Source organism: Tamandua tetradactyla, chromosome 13, assembly GCF_023851605.1.
Source record: "Tamandua tetradactyla isolate mTamTet1 chromosome 13, mTamTet1.pri, whole genome shotgun sequence".
NCBI classification, from domain to species: domain Eukaryota; kingdom Metazoa; phylum Chordata; class Mammalia; order Pilosa; family Myrmecophagidae; genus Tamandua; species Tamandua tetradactyla.
The window spans coordinates 5,982,283-5,998,782 of NC_135339.1; the positions used below are offsets into that span (position 1 = coordinate 5,982,283).

Here is a 16,500-nt window from a genome sequence, read left to right on the forward strand (position 1 = left end):
AGATGGCACAAGCATGAGTTTTAATTTTGCATGGATGTTTTCTCTCCCCCATCTACAGTCCTGAGTGGGGACGGCAAGCTTCCTTGCTGCTTCCCTGGGCTGAGGGGGAAAGTTTTTCTAGTCCTTTTTTACAGGGTTAGGACACCTCTGTGAAGTTCTAGTTTTGTATAGGGAGTTTAGCAGCAGCTTCCCATCTTGCATAGGTGGAGTGACGTCCTCTCAACTTGCAGAGGTGATGAACCCAGCTACCATCTGCTAGGCTCTGTGTCTGCTCTAACACATCTTTAGCTCCCATTTACTGCTCCGTCTTAGACCATCTCCTCCTCCATCTTCTTCTTCTTCAGATTTTAAGGAGTTATTTTCTTTATTTTGCACTCGATTATATATTTGAAAGAATTTTCCCTTCACGTCTATGTTTTGTAGGTGGAGGGGTTCCTTCTGCATGAGCTCAGCCTCACATACTGCTGCTCCTTAATAATAGAAATAGAGAAGAGACCAAGGAGAGACCCGCAGTCCATTAACAAATAAGGGACAGGAATAGGAAGAGACACTCCTAGAGATGAAAGGAGCAGATGATAGGAGAATGATAAGAAGAGAACTGGTCCTTAGGAGCCAAGGGAGAATAGCGCTTTTAGAAGAGTCCTCCTCGGTGACGTGAGGTCAGATTTTCCCAGAAATGGCATGTTATTCATCTCATGATTTGAGAGGCTTCTTTGGAAGGAAAACTCAGACAAGGAACAAAGCAGGTTGGGTTTATAAAGAGGACCCAAGGCACCAGTCTTCCTTTCTCTCTCCAAGGAGAACTGCTTAGTAATAATTTGAAAATTTTTGGTGCTCTTATCAAAGACTCTAGGAGAGAGTCTCCCCTGCATTTTTGTGGAACATACCAACATCTACCCCTCGGGGGCTTTAGAGACAATAAAGAGGAGGTAGATTATTTTGCGTGTTGGGGGTTGGCCTGCCTGTTTGTTCTCTCCCCCGCTATTGTCTGTCTCTCTAGATCTGGTTATTTGGGGACCACATGATATTAACAAGAGCAAAGCCATGTTATTTTGATCCTGTTTTTCTCCCTCTTTTCCCTCCATTCCCACCCTCCATATAGTTTAGGTTCCTTTTGGGCTCTGATTGAAATGCTCTGGGGCTTCCATCTGGACGAAATGCATTTCTGGATCTGCAGATTGTGAAGCTGCAGAGTAGATCTTGCAGCCTGTATAAATCTGTGTGCTGTACCGGGGAAGAGACCTTGTGTGCACCTATCTCTGTGGACCCGGAACGAGGATGCTAGGTTTTTATATCACTTCCTCTGTTTTCATGCAGACCATCTCATCACATCCCTGGAAATGGGCTGTGCTAACCTCAACATTCCCATTTTATAGATGAGGAAACAGAGGCTTAAGGGTCAGGTGACTTACCTAGAGGCCACAGCAAGGTAGAGGCAGAGCTGGACTCACAGACTGGGCATCCAGCCTCTCAGCCTGGAGCTTATCCCTCTACTCCGTGCTGTTGACATGTTAGGTGGAGACACCCAGGTGGAGACTCGCAGGTGGAGACTCCCAGGTGGAGTCTCCAGGTGGAGATACCCAGGTGGAGGGACCCAAGTGGAGACACCCAAGTTTCTGACAACCTGATCACTAAATATCCTGGGAAGCTTCTCTGTTCCCGCAGCATGCCATACAGCAGGAGAGACTGAGAGGGCCCTCTCTTCTTTCTCCCTGCCCCTTCATCTCCTAGACAAAGACCAAATGAATTGTTGACCCAGCTCACTAAATCTACAACAAAATATTTTATAGCATTTCTGGGTAGAGACAATGGCGAACACCATCTTTCTCAGTATTACTTTTTATTGAATACAGGCTCATGGTCTTTAAACAGTTTGAATAGAATGCTTTCAGTGTAGAGTTCTTTAATCATATATATTTCTTTAATGCACAAAACTATAACTTAAAGTGGAAAGCCTATAAATACGCATGTACATTTTGCCATAAATCTAGAACTATTTTATAAAAATAGAACGAAAATATCAACTTTATATATTTTGGCAACTTAGCAGTATTGTAAGGTGGCCACATACAATTTTATTATATGTTGCTATTCTAAAATGACTCTCCGGGTTTCATTTCCCATCTCTTTGGGGACACTTGAGCAGTTTCCCTTACCAGGGTCCCCGCAGAGCTGCGCATGGCCATGGCTCAGTGTTGCCTTTGCATAAAGACTGAGGGCACCCACCTGCTCTTGGAGGGGGAAGACCAGCTTCCGGCCCCTTCCTCAGAGAGAGGCATTCCCTCCTGCCAAGCTCTGCCAGCCGCACTTCTCATGGTCCACACAGTGCATGGTTTGCTCCTGAACAGACCGTGTGAGTTACCCATCCCTGTGCTTAGGCAACAGCAGATATGAGTTGGGTTTGGTCAGACCAGTGTCTGTACTTTAAAAGGAAATCACATAAAGCAATGCATTTGACTGGGGGAACTGTCAGTCTGACGCTGGGCACGCTGCCTGCTTGCACACATTAGCTCCAATCCTCATCACCTGGCAAGGTAGGGACCCTTCACATTGGAGGGCGTTTAAACCACTCAGCCAAGGTCATCGGGGCTGTCCGATCCCGAAGCCCCAGCTCTCTGCCTGCCCAGACCGGCAGGAGGGAAGCCCAGGATAGAACTCGGATCTCTGCTCCGGTCATCTGGTAAGAACGGACAGTGGCTTTGAGCCAACTTACAGCAGGTGAACTGCCAGTTCCCCGATGCCCCTGGGACCTGTGGGTATTCACCAGCAACTTCCCAAGGACAGTGAGAAAGTGGACCTCAGAGGGAGGGAGCAGGGACTGAAGTTTGCACATTCGAAGGGCAGTGGCCAAATCTCCCTGACCATCCAGTAGAAATCCTATTTTGGAACTCACTTTCAGCCTGAGATCCAGGGGCCGGAGGAATGCACAGGAGCTTGAGGGAGTCTGAGTTTTCAAATTGCTGGGCAAAGGTCAAAGAGCCTGCCCCCACTACAGCGGCACCTGCTTCAACCGGGGTCAAAGTGCAGAGCGCTTTCACAGTGGCCACGAGATGGGACCCACGCCAGGGTTCCCGGGAGGGGGGAGCGCTTGGAATGATGGGGGGAGGGCCACGGCAGGATCCAGGGGCTTTTCCAGGCCACCCACGTGGGTTACACACCATAATTCAGTATCCTCTGCAGAGGCCAGCTACCCTCCGCTGTTTGCAATTTCTAAGTTTTCTGGTTGCTTTCCCATTTCCCTTCCTTGGCCCATAAAATTATACCCCAAACAGAAGCTCCTATCACGCCTCCCTGCGATCACAGCCCCTCAGCACAATCTCAATGCTGGCTCCCTCTGAAGTGTCCATGGGACCTCTCCACTGGTGCTGGCTGCAGCACTGGCCGCTGCCGCCCCCCGCCGGCCCTCCCGTGTCTGCCCTCAGCTCCCCAGGCCCGCAGAGGGCCATGCTCTCGTCTCTGCACCAGTCTTTGTCAGAACCCTAGACAATGCCCTGGGACCAAAGTTGCTTAAGATGCTCTACCGTCATTTTCTAAAGTCAACATCATAGCAGTTTTCTTGAAAACAAATAAAACAAGACAGAAAAAGCAACCCTCTTTCCCCGCCACTAAAAAACCAGACCACCCATGGGGGCATGCATTGTGGGAAGGGGATTGGGGAAGCAACCAGAAAAAGCACAATGGCTGGGGACCCTGGGGAGGCAGCCTGGTCCCCACCCCCACCCCCACGCCACCTCCCAACCAGCCGCCTGTTTGCTCGCGGTGTGCAGTTTGCTCATTTCTGTCCGCGGTGCCACCTGGGAAGCAGAGAACAGATCATATTTTTTTCCCCCTTTCAAAATAGCTGGACCAGATTTTTAGAACTCAAACTGAAGGTTGCCCTTCGAAGGGAAAAGGAGACATCTGTGGGCCCAGGTCACTGCACTGGGCATTCTTTGTGTCGGTGTGTGGGGTCAGGTGGTGGTTACAGGACTGAAAAGCTCAACCGAGGCCATCCCAAACATCATGCTCAGACTGCCTGGAATTTGAAAACAAAGTCTCCTATTCCTCCCCAGAAGATAAAAGGTAATGACCCAGAGTGAGCGCTTCCTTGGTGATTCATATAGGTACGCTGCATGGGATTCATTCTCTCATTGTGCAAAAACATCACCTGGACACTCTGGGTCCTGCTGGCGATGGAGGCAAATGCATGAAGCTTCCAGAGGAACGTGGAAGGGCTTCCCACCTCCCCCAGGTGGCCCCTGAGCCCAGGGAACCTTAGGTCCCAGGGCACATGCCCCAGGGTGCCTTGGAGAGGGATGATTCCCATGCACAATAAGAGACATATTTCTCCCCAAACCGCAGCTCTGTGTGGTGCCTCCGTGTGGTCTGTGAATTGGGCCCTGAGGACTGGGGGAGCTGCAGAAAGCTGGGCTGAAGGACAGGAGTGGGGGCTTGCAGAAGGCTGGGCTTGGGGGAGGCGAAACCTCACGGAAGGAATCAAGCTTTGTGCCCCTGGCTGGACGTGGCAGCTTTTTCCTTCGCCGCAGGTGCTTGGGGCCCCGCAGACTGTGGCGGGCTGCAGAGGGCTCGCATTTCCATGAGGCTTTCTTCCACAGCTTTGGCAAACTTGGTGGAAGAAGTATCATGGCAGCCGTGAAAGCTGGAAATGCAGAACAGGATGCTGGCTGGCTGGGGGTTATAGCAGGCACCGTAGCCATTGGGGACCACGGGACCATAGCAGCAAAACATCTCCATGCTCGTGGGTACCTGCGGGAGGAGAGGCTAGTTGAGAAGCTGCCTGTTCTCAGGCATGACCTGCCAGCCAGCTAGAACACCGGCATTCAGGCGCCACCCCCACCCCCCACCCCACCCCGGGCCACCTCAAATGGATATTTGCTTCTCTGGTCCACTATTTTCCACCGTGTGTTTGACTGAATTAGCCAAACAAACCCACTGTTTCAGCATGAATGGACACAGCCAGCATCATAGAAATGAACCCATCCAGATGCACAATGCCAGAGGGAGGGGGCAACAGACCCACTCCCCATAGTGGAATTTGCTTTGTTTGTGGAGTCAGTATCTCCCTGAGTGCCCTGGTACTGGTCTTGGGTTGAGTTCCTTCCTCGCCTGGGGGCTGGTTGAGGCACCAAAGCAATCACCATAATTTACTAAATGGCACCCCGGTGGCACCCAACAGTGAGATGGCTTCCCGGTGGGAGTAATTTATGAACTGGAGGAAATCTAGCTTGTCTTCTCTGTCGACTTCCCCCAGATCCTTAATTACTGTCAAGATTGCCTGGCTGGTCTGATTTTCTCCCCTCAGCCTGGCCATGCACAATTACCCAGCTTCGGGAATTTCAAAGACGGCCATTAACTGTGAGTTTTAGTTATGCACTTCTAATACATTTTGAGTTCAGAAGTGCTGAGATTTTTAAAACTGGGATCACAAACCCAGAAAATGTCTTTCTGAAGATGTTCGACCTGTGAATGCTATTTTCCCATTGAAAATAGCACCACGTCCCAGATTACATGTATTAGCTGGTCCTAAGGGAAACACATAGAATGTGTTCTTGGGCATGGGCAGGGCACGGTTACTTTTAAGCCCACAGGTTTCCCGGCGTTGTCTACTTGGGCCTTCAGAAGTGACTGTGACCATCTTAATGGGGCAGAACTACTATTAGTCTTGCTAATAGAGTCATCACATTGTCAGATAAATTTGCCCTGTGACAGCCGAAGGCCATAAAGCTATTTCAAAACACTTTTTGTCCATGGATGGGTTCTTGAAGAATTTATGTTGCTGTATTCTGCCTTCTTTTATTCATGCCTGCAAGCTAACTGCCGTAATGACAAAATCAAATCACCGAATGGGCTTTTATCCTTTCACGCAACTTTATCAGCCCCCTTTATTGGCTGCATCCAGGGCTTTTGCAGATGTGGTGGTTTGAGGACAATGATGATTGGGGGTATTTTCCGCCCAGTGCCTTCTGCCTCTCTCTAAGGAGAGCGTTGGGCTGGAAGGCTAATCTTATGCTATTGATCATGTGGCCATTTATAAACACGCTGGTGGCCTCTTTGGAGGGCCTCCGCCATGCCAGGCTTGGTGTGGGGTTTTCTACCCCTGTCATTGCATCTGGTTGAGCTGGGACTTCACTCCTGGCCTGTCCGGCTTCGGAGCCTATGGTCACCATGATATAATGACACCTGTCAGGTGGACACAGCATGACGGCAAAGGCAACAAAACGTGGATTTCCATTCTGCCTCCACCTCTGCGTAAGGTAAAGCCTACTTTATTCCCGTATAGAAGATGGGAAACCCAATGCTCTGAGAGTCTAGATGGTGGTGCTGGAGGTGACGTAGCACATAGGAAGCTGAGTCAGAAAGTGCGTGATTCTGACCAATGGGCACATCATCGCCAAGCTCTTTAGAAAGCCAACTGGCGTCACTAAGTGCATGTGGCCTCTTGGGCGATGGCTACGCTTGGCCCTTACCTGGCTGGTAGAGAGGACAAACCGGTTGCTTGTCAAGTATGTTTCATCTGTGAACATCTCAGGCAGCTCCTTGCATGCTTCCCGGGCCACCTCCCGCAGTCCCAGCAGGTGATTGTCGATGGCCATCCCTGTGATGGCCTGGGCAGCATGGGACAAAGAACAGGAGACATGACACAGGGTCCCGCTCACCACCTCCTCGCCCTGCTCTGCAGTCCACAACACAAGACTAATGACAGCAGTGTGGCCAGGCACGTGGTTACCCATGGCTCGATGCTGACGTCGTGCATAGATGGCTACTTGGGACCTGCCTGCTGCTTTACACAATGGCCTCCCTCTCCTTGGGCCTTGGCACCTTTCCAATTGCACAGAATATGTCTAAAGCACCTTAGGGTCTAACTCTAGGTTGTTCTGATCAAAAGTCAGTGAGTCCAGGCACCCACCGTCCCCGCACCCCAGCCCCGACACCCACAGCCTGGTTGCTGTTGGTCTGGGTGCTGTTAGGCCTAGAGAACAGGACCCCTTCCCCCCTTGAGGTGACCTGGCAAATATTTCGAACAGCTCTCCCACCCTAGCTTGCACCTTTTCACCCTCTAGCAACTGCTCTCTTATAATAAGCCCCCTTACTAAACCTCCACCCTCCAGTAGAAGACAGTTACAACCCTGCATGCTTCAGGTAGCGCTTAAATTGTAACTTTATCAGTGATGCACTGCCAACTCCTAACCTAACACCCTAATTCTGAAAACTAGATGATAGAACCTTACCTAACCTTAGCCCTCAATCCCCAACCTTAAGCCATAAAACCCTATCCCCTGCCACCTCTGCGCGGCCGATTGTCTCTTGAAATGCTGCCCCGGCTGGCTTGGTTTCTCCCTGAAATAAAGCTTTTGCCTGAACTCCTTGTCCCAGCTCGTTCCTGGTGAGCTTGCCTGTCAGGTGCTACAACTGAAAAGAGTGTGGTGGCTGGTGTGGGTCCCAGAACTAACCTGCTCAGACATGGAGAAAGTTTGGGGAGAAGGATGTGAGCTGGGTCAGGAACTGCTGTGCTCTGTCTATGCATCATTTGGGACTTCCTAGGCTATCAGTGGGCAGATGCTCTCACCCCACCAAGACCCCAAGGAACAAGGGATGGGAGACTTAAACTGGGCTGCTATTTCAGGGACCCAGAATCAGTGCACTTTAAACTGGATTTATCATCTAAGAAATTGTGAAGCCAGAACTAGACACCTTACCAGAGGCTCACTTGATGTTTTCAAGAGGGAAGTGAGTTGAATGATAAAAGACCTTTTCTTTTTTATCATAAGATATTCAAGCCCTTATAAAAGGATAGGATAACTGCAGAGGTGGCTCCAGTGTTCCTGTGTAGGAGGGGCTCATGGGTAAAAATGTGGCCAGAAATGGGGCTACAGCAAGTGGTCCCACCCCTCTCCCACTGGAGATTGTGCACATGGCATGCCCACCGATTTTGCTTGGATTACGTGTTGATTTGGGATAACTCTGGGGGGGTGCTGGAGATTTGGGGGCCACCCTTGGCCCATAGCAATAACCTTTGGGTCAATATCCAAGTAATTGTAAGTAACTCTTGTGAGTTTCACTCTTACATAAGATGACCACTTTGCTGGAGCCAAAGGAAGACACCTCTGATCACAATTCATGAGGCACGTTGTGGGATTTGGCAGCTGCTCCCTTTCAGTTTAGAATAAATGCATAAAGACGAAACAGAGGCCCCAGTCACTCCAAGCCCACCTAATTCTATGCTGAAAAAAAGAAGTTAGACAATCTCAGCTTGTCTCAGAAAGAGGAGGAGAACTTTGAATTAAGCTAGGAAATAGAGTTTGCCTTTGATTCCTCTGGTTCTCTCTGTTCTCTGATTTGTGTGGGTTTCTAAAAGCAGCTACTTGGGGAAGCAGCCAACCCTCCTCCCGTTTTACCATCACTGAACTAACTGTGGCAACTCAGGTTGAGTTAACACATTTTTTGGACTGGAACCATGAGTAGTAATGAATAAAATGGCTCATCATTCAGCCTTTCATTGACTCAAGGAATCTGCATTGAGTGCTTACTATGTGCCTGCGGCTGCTGGGTTCTGGAGCTGCAGTAGAGAAAAAGAGAGTCATAGATTCAGCCCCATGGAGGTCATGGTGTCCTCAGGGCAGATATCAGTCACTGTGAGAGTATCTGGTAGGGGGCTTGGACCACACTTGCTCCTCTCTTGGGACTGCCCTCCTCCACTATCACCACGGAATATATTTGAGGTATTGGGGTGGGGTGGGGGAGGGGTCTCTTGCTTCTTTCTCCTTTCCCTTACCTTCGGTGGCCAGCTAGGAACCAAATTACCCACTAAGGATCTTTTTTATATCTGACATCTTCCCCTTGCCCTCGTCTGCCACACCTCTACGACCTAGCCCTCTTAGTCCCGTGCTCTCATCAAATTAAAATAAATACAACTGAATCCTATGGTGATGCTTTGGAGGATATTTTTCTACCAGATTATTCATAAAAATTTTAAATGAGCATCAAAATTATATAGCTATATGGTTTAAAAAGCCCAATAACCAAAGGCTCCTTGGTTCCACTGATTTCCACTCCTCAGAAGCAACCACTTTCAACCTTTTTATTTATTTCTTTTGACATTTACTTCCATACTTCTAAATAGTATGCTTGGTTGCCATTATTGTTTGCCATTATTGCATTTTTTCAGGTTTTCATATAATCTTATTACAGAAGATGAGATTTTTGCTCTATTATATCCCTCTCCTCAAACACACTGCCACCCCAGCATCCCCATAGAATTATGCTTAAACTCTTTGTTGTTTTATCAACATTCAGCACTTACATGATTATAAGTATGCAAGTACTCAAAGCAGAGTCATGTAGTGTACTAGGATGAGATTTCCTTTCTCATCCATCTTTTCCCCCTAGAATTGAATGACTGATTAGTTTTTTTCCTCCCCTTATGCCATAAACTCCACAAGGTCTGAGTCTCATGACAATTTTAAATTATTTAAATTGGTTTTTTTCCCACCTGCTTGGCTTTCTATGTGTCCATTATTGATTCTTAAATGCTCAGCCAGAAGTGCAAAATTTCCCTCAACACATTAAAATATATTGCCGGAGAATCTATCAGTTTCATTCCTTCTCTTGCTTCTAGCTCCTCTACAGGCTGGTTATTCTCTAGGTGAACAGCTGTTGATCATCCTGGGAGTCTCTTTTCCTCTTTCTTGTGTTGAACCTTCTGATTTTTGGAGCCCATCACTTCTTTTATGTTTTATTCTCTTAATTTAGCAGTCTACATCCACCTGGAACTTTATAAGATAGAGTACTTAATAGCTAAAATTTTTTGAGACTTTGTCTGAAAATATTACCCTCAAGCTTGATAGAAGTTTGGCTGGGTATGGAGTGTGTGTTGAAAATCATCTTCCTTCAGGATTTGAAGGCGTGCTTCACTGTATTCTACCCTCCAGTGCTGCTATTGAGATATCCATTCCATTTTTAGTTCTGATCATTGTGTTCAATTTCTCTTCTTCTCTGAGAGAGGTTAGAACTTTATCTTTGTCTTTAGTGTTGTGGAATGTCCTTGTTATGAGTATCTTTCCTCTATTATGCAAGATATTTGGTGGGCTCTCTCAACATGGAAGCTCAAGTCCTTCAAGTCCTCCTGGGGAATTTTCTCAAATTATTTGGCTGACGGCCCCCTTCCCCAAGATTTCTCTTCCTAAAAGTCCATTATTTAGAATGTTGGTCTTTCCAGACTAGCCTATTTTCTCTCCTATAGTTTATCTCCTTGTTTTGTGGGTATGGGGGGCGGGGGGAGGAGGATTGTCTCAGCTTTATCTTCCAATTGTTCTCTCATAGTGTTCTGCGGCAGCTGTAACAAATTACCACAAATGTGGTGGCTTTAAATAGCAGAAGTGTTATTGTCTTACAGTTCTGGAGACAGGAAGTCCAAATTTAGGGTGTCAGCAGAGCTCTTCTCCTCTGAAACCTGTAGGGAAGAGTCCTTCTTGCTGCTTCTAGCTCCCGGTGTTTGCTGGCCGTCCTTGGCATTCCTTGGCTTGTAGTGCATCCCTACAACCCCTGACTCTGTTGTCACATGGCCTTGCTCTCTCATTTCTGTCTCTTTGTACAAATTTCCCTCTTCTTATGAGGACACCAGTCATATCGGATTAGGCCCCACCCTAACTCAGCTTGGCCTCATTAACTAATTACATCTTCTAAGAACCTAGCTCCAAATTAGATCAAATTCACAGGACTGAAAGTTAGGACTTTTTTTTTTTTCGGGGGGGGGGGCGGGGGGAGGACACAATTCAACCAAAACATCCTCCATCGCATTTTTTACACTATCATATATTTCCTCAAGAGTTCTTTTTATTTCCTGTAAAATTTTGAGTGCCATGTTCCTGTTTATGGGTGCAATAACTTTCCTTATCTTTCAGAGAGTCTTAATAATAATTCTTCAAAAGTTTCTCCTGTTTCTTGCATTATTTTAATTCCCTCTAACTTCCTTTTTGAAAATTGGTTTGTATTAGTCTCACTCTTCCATTTAAGCAGCTTTCCCCAGTGTCTGGTGATCTATGGCTATGTGATTATATCTAAGAAGCCCTGAACAGATGGATAGAAGATATGTGTGCGAGAATGTCCTTGTCAGCTGGTGGGCTTCTCTGTGGGGCGAGCTGGCTGAGTTTCTTCACTGGGGGACCTAGTGCCATGCAAACTGATTTCTTGACCTGGTAAGCTAGAGATGTCCTCTAGTCTCCTTTAGGGGAGTGGGTCATCATCAAGCTGGCTTCAGTGTACCTGGAGGTGAGTGGCTGGGAGGCTTACTAGTGAGTAAGTAGACTTCCATCAATTTCCCTATTTTCAAGTCTAGACTCCCCCTGGCTCACCCTCTCCAGAGAATAAACTTCTAGTCCACCGTTAGGGAAGGTGGAAGGTAGTAGCTGGTTCATTGGGGTGGTGGAGAGGACCTGGGGATTTAATTGCCTCTTCCTGCCTCCTCTTTTCAGCCCCACATGCACCCTCACTCTTGCTGGATATCCAATGCCTGAGACATTCTGAGGTTTTGCAGTGCAATTCTCTGGGCTCCTAAGCTTTGCTCATTGTTTGCTCAAGTCTCAGCTTTCTCTGGACTAAGTCCGTTACTGCGGTTCTATTTTCCTGCTCTAAGGCTTTGCTATCACCTCCTTTCCCAGTCTCTTTGCGTTTATGAATTTATGGCTTTAAAAAATGCCTTTGCTTTCATTTTGGAGGGTTTCCAGGTAGAGTTAATGCTTGCGTTCAATACATTGTATTTAATTAGAAGTCTCTCTCTTCCTCTTCAACCCCCACTGCTCCCGCCTAATTTCAATCATCATACCAGCACTCCCTAAATATTTTATAGACTCCTAATGAGTGCCTCTGCGTTTCGGCAAGCCACCCTGTACCCCAACAAATCTTTTTCCCCCTAGCCTCCAGACTAAGCTTTGTAACAGGGAAATCCAGACCACGAACATCCCTGCTTCCCTATCTCTTACAAACTGCATACACTGAACTATTTTTTCAAGCTTTTCTAGGAATATGTCTTATTCTCTTGAGACTCTTTGCCTTCACATATGCTGTTCCCTTCTTGGGCCATCCTTCGCTTCTCCTCCTCCTTAAGTCTTTTATTCAGCAGCACTCGGTCTGTCATCTCTCCCATGGCTTTCCCAAGCAGAGTAAAAAGCTTGTTCCTGCAGGCTCTACCTTATTACTTTCACTAGGGCTCTTTTCACATGGGATTGTACTTATTTAAGAACTTCTCCTCCCAACTCTACAGTAAACTCCCTAAGGACAGAGCTTATGGAATCCATCTTTGATTTCCTAGCACCTAGAGCCTTGCCTGGCATAAAGCATGAGAACAAAACCTACTTGTCGAATACACAAGGGCGTGCTTGATTTTCAGATGAATTGGGGACCTAGCAACCAAATTCGAGAAAAGACTAAATTGGTTAGTTCTAAAAAACCAGGAATGCATTGTACTCGCTTTAAAGTATAGAGATTGAAATTTGGTGAACACCTTTTCATGGACTGCAATCCTTCAAAGACTCTATCAGCATGAGTGGCAATTAACATATTTATCAGCAGCCCACGTCGTAGCTTGTTCTGTACTGTTTGTATGCAAAAGACAGCTTTGCACTGCTATAAGATAAATTATTTCCCAAATGAGGGAAACATTTCCCTTACAATTCTGATTTCATTATTAATTTTCAGCAAAGACATTTTTATTTGTAGGCAGAATAAATAAAGACACGGGGAACAAGAAGGCAAAACCAGTCCTAAGTGGAGAATAAAGAATGCCTGGCCTGGGACAGTGCAATCTAACTCTCTCTCTGGCCTAGCCCCATGCTCTCGCCTTTGATTTCTCTCACTGCATAAATTGCAAAGTGCTGTACATATTAGGAGCTATTATTATCATTATCGTTGTTTCAATGGGGTTCAAATGCCAATCATCCTATTCTAGTGAAAGTCACGTAAGGGTAAAAAAAAAAAAAAAAAAAAAAAAAAAGTAGTAGCGGTGGTGTTAGTACCTTGGTAGTGAAATAAGGAAAAGAGGCCCTGAAAGAGGGAGCCTTGCCAAACGGCGTTAGGAGGCCAAGCTCTGGCGCGCGCAGTCCTGGCCCACGACCCCACCCCAGGGGCTGGCCGCAGGGCTCACCATGGCTGTGTACTCCGTCTGAGCGCGGACGGCGTCCTTCAACAGCAGCAGCTTCTCGCAATCCTGCGGACAGAGCGGAGAATGCGTTCAGTGACACAGCGAGCCTAAGGGGGCCGAACGGACCCACAGACGGGCGACACCCCCCGCCCCCAGCCGTGCGCCTGCTTTCCCTGCCACAACCCAGGACCCGGGCAGGACTTACTGGCACGGCAGCCCGGCGGTCAATCACCGCTTTCACGAAAGCCAGCGCTTCTGGGGTAGCGGATCTGATGTTGTCCACCCTTCCCTCCTGGAACCGCCGGAGGGATGCGCTCTCGTAGGTGGGCGCCAGCTTCCCGTGGCGCCTGCACCCGATGAAGCATGAATGGCAAACGGTCATTTGTTTTCAGAGAAGCATGAACGCCGGGAAGAAAAATAGCTTCAGCAGGCTTTATTTTTACAGGGTTGACTTTATTTGGCATAGTATTTCATTTTAATGTTAATAGAATTCTGGAGGAGATTTCCCCGAGATGAATGTTAGGCAGTCTTTAATATGGAGAGCTGGGTACACTTTCCAATATCTGTGGTACTGCTCTGATCAAAACATTTTAAAAATATGACTGGCAGCTTTTTAAGACATTCCAGGTCTAGTGGCAAAACCTAGAAATTTCTGTGAAATCTGGTGAGTATATGATCCATGGCGCAGAATGGAATAATTGTGTAATTAATCACCAGTACCCCTGAGGGAACCACGTTATATTTAAAACAGCTCAAGGCGGGCTTGGTTCCGTGTGGGAGGGGCCTCCTGGCTTGGAGTGCCAACGGCTCAGCTCTTTCACTCCAGGGGCAGCTGGGCTCCGCCAGACCTGTGCCATCCAGGCCGCACCCCTCCTCCAAGGAAGTCTGGGACTGCTGCCGTAGCAACAGCACAAACCCGCATTTCTAGGCTGCACACCTGCTTCTCACCAGTTGATCAACTCCCTTGATGGTGGTGTTGGGGGAAGAGAAAGAGCTCAGAGGCTGGGCTATGACAGCCCAAAGCCACTTGGCAAGCAGTGGCCTCACTTGGCAAGCACTTGGCCATCTAAGGGCCCACACTCACACCCACACCTGCACAGAAACACGCGGCCAGAGAAGGTAGCATCCGGTCATTTGTGAATGACTGAATAAACTTCCTAGATATTTATGTCTCACCTCCAGAAGACTCTGGCTGGGAACTCACTCCCTATATGTCCTATGGCTCCTGGAAGCAAACCCTACGCTGAACCCCCCACCCCCAAATATATACCCCATCCTTGGCCAGTCACTGACCACCTGCAATTTAGGCAGCTTCCAGGTTTCTGCTGAACCTAGGGGAAGATTAAATTTCTATTATTATTATTAATGGCTTAGAGTCTGAAGGATTTTATCCATGGGAAGCAGGTCATATTTTGAGCCTAGGAGCCTTTGACCACATTCACCGCTGGCCATGCATGCCCAGTGTCAGCACGGACCATTGGTGGGTGGAATGGGGGTGCCTGTGCAGGGCCCACTGACCCCCTCGGTTCTGGAGATCCAGAGGAGCCAGGAGCAGCTGGTCTAGACAGCTGTCAGGGCTGACCCTGACCTCGTGCGCCTTTTCAACCACGCACCATCCAAGCATCAACCAGGCTGGTGCTGCCTGCAGTTTCACACCCAGGGCCTGCCTCTCCTCACGTGCCGGTGAGGGGTCAGTGGCTTCATGTCCCTGTGACGAAGCCACAGCTGTCCCATGGGGTGATATCAGTCTTCCCCAAGGAGGCCTGTGCCTGTCTCCCACTGTGTCACAGCCAGGCGGTCACCCTGGGAGCTGTCCCCACCCAGTGCTGCCTGCCCACTTGTGAACGCTCCTTACGACGGCTGCGTGGCCGGGCCGCTTTACCATCTCCCGGGGACGTGGCAGTTTCCTTCTTGGGTGAACTGAAAGCAGGTCTGGTGGGGTGGCCCTGGAATGGCCATGCCAGGAGGTTTTTGAACTATTGTTTCTGGAACCACCGGGAGCCACTCCAGGAATATCTACTTTGCATTTGAGTTTGGGGCCCCAATAAAAGACCAGCCTTGTCCCCCCAACTCTGCCTTTGATCTTTACCTCCCTCATCCCTGACCCTACGTCTGGCTATAATGATGGTGATGCTTCTAAATCACAGCTCTGGTCCTGCCACTCCTTGCTAAAATTCCTGTCGTGTCTGCTCATCTCTGAGATTCCATCAGCCCCCAGATGCCCCCACCCCCGTGCCAGGTCTGGTGTAGATGCAGGAGCTACAGAGGCTCCCAAAATGCCCAAAGTCTAGAAAGCAGCATCTGCAAGTGGTGAGCAAGGCAGCTCTCATTAATAATATGGCTATGAGAGAAAGAGAAAACGCGGTGTGATATGACAGAGAGGGCTGGGTGGTGGTGGTGGGAGGATGCAGTGGTGGCTGTAGGAAAGGCGTCTGAGTAGGGGACATGCAAGTGGAGCCCTGAGAACCGAGAAAAGGTGGCCATGTGAAGAGTGGTGGTGACCACTGGATGGGAAAAAGGATTAGTGAGTGCAAAGGTCCTGAGGTGGGAGAGAGGTTGCAGGGAGGGCCCCAGGCGAGGCCATTTCACAGGGGTTCTGTCCCAAGCACGAATGTTGTTCCCAGCATGATGGAATGCCATCAGAAGGTTGTAAGGAGAAAGAGGCACACTTATCCACTGTTGGTGGGAATGTCAAATGGTGCAACCACTGTGGAAGGCAGTTTGGCGGTTCCTCAAAAAGCTGAATATAGAACTGCCATACGACCCAGCAATACCATTGCTGGGAATATACTCAAAGGACTTAAGGGCAAAGACACAAACGGACATTTGCACACCAATGTTTATAGCAGCGTTATTTACAATTGCAAAGAGATGGAAACAGCCGAAATCTCCATCAACAGAAGAGTGGCTAAACAAACTGTGGTATATACATATGATGGAATACTATGCAGCTTTAAGACAGGATAAACTTATGAAGCATGTAATAACATGGATGGACCTAGAGAACATTATGCTGAGTGAGTCTAGCCAAAAACTAAAGGACAAATACTGTATGGTCCCAGTGATGTGAACCGACATTCGAGAATAAATTTGGAATATGTCCTTGATAACAGAGTCCAGCAGGAGGTAGAAACAGGGTAAGATAATGGCCAATTGGAGTTGAAGGGATACAGACGGTGTAACAGGACTAGATACAAAAACTCAAAAATGGACAGCACAATAATACCTAATTGTAAAGTAATCAGGTTAAAACACTGAATGAAGCTGCATCTGAGCTATAGGTTTTTGTTTTGTTTTGATTTTACTATTATTACTTTTATTTTTTTTCTCTATATTAACATTCTATATCTTTTTCGGTTATGTTG

At 47.9% G+C, this 16,500-nt stretch overlaps 1 protein-coding gene across 1 annotated transcript in view; it reads right to left on the reverse strand.

Moving 5' to 3' along the window:
- Positions 1-4,468: 4,468 nt before the first annotated feature.
- CHAT (choline O-acetyltransferase) overlaps positions 4,469-16,500 on the reverse strand; it is a 56,022-nt gene continuing 43,990 nt past the window's right edge. The window contains exons 12-15 of the mRNA XM_077126486.1: positions 13,341-13,482; positions 13,139-13,201; positions 6,468-6,605; positions 4,469-4,746 (exon numbers count right to left, since the gene is read on the reverse strand). Of these exons, the coding sequence (XP_076982601.1) occupies positions 4,477-4,746; positions 6,468-6,605; positions 13,139-13,201; positions 13,341-13,482 (613 nt within the window). The 3' untranslated portion in view covers positions 4,469-4,476. The remainder of the gene's footprint in view (positions 4,747-6,467; positions 6,606-13,138; positions 13,202-13,340; positions 13,483-16,500) is intronic.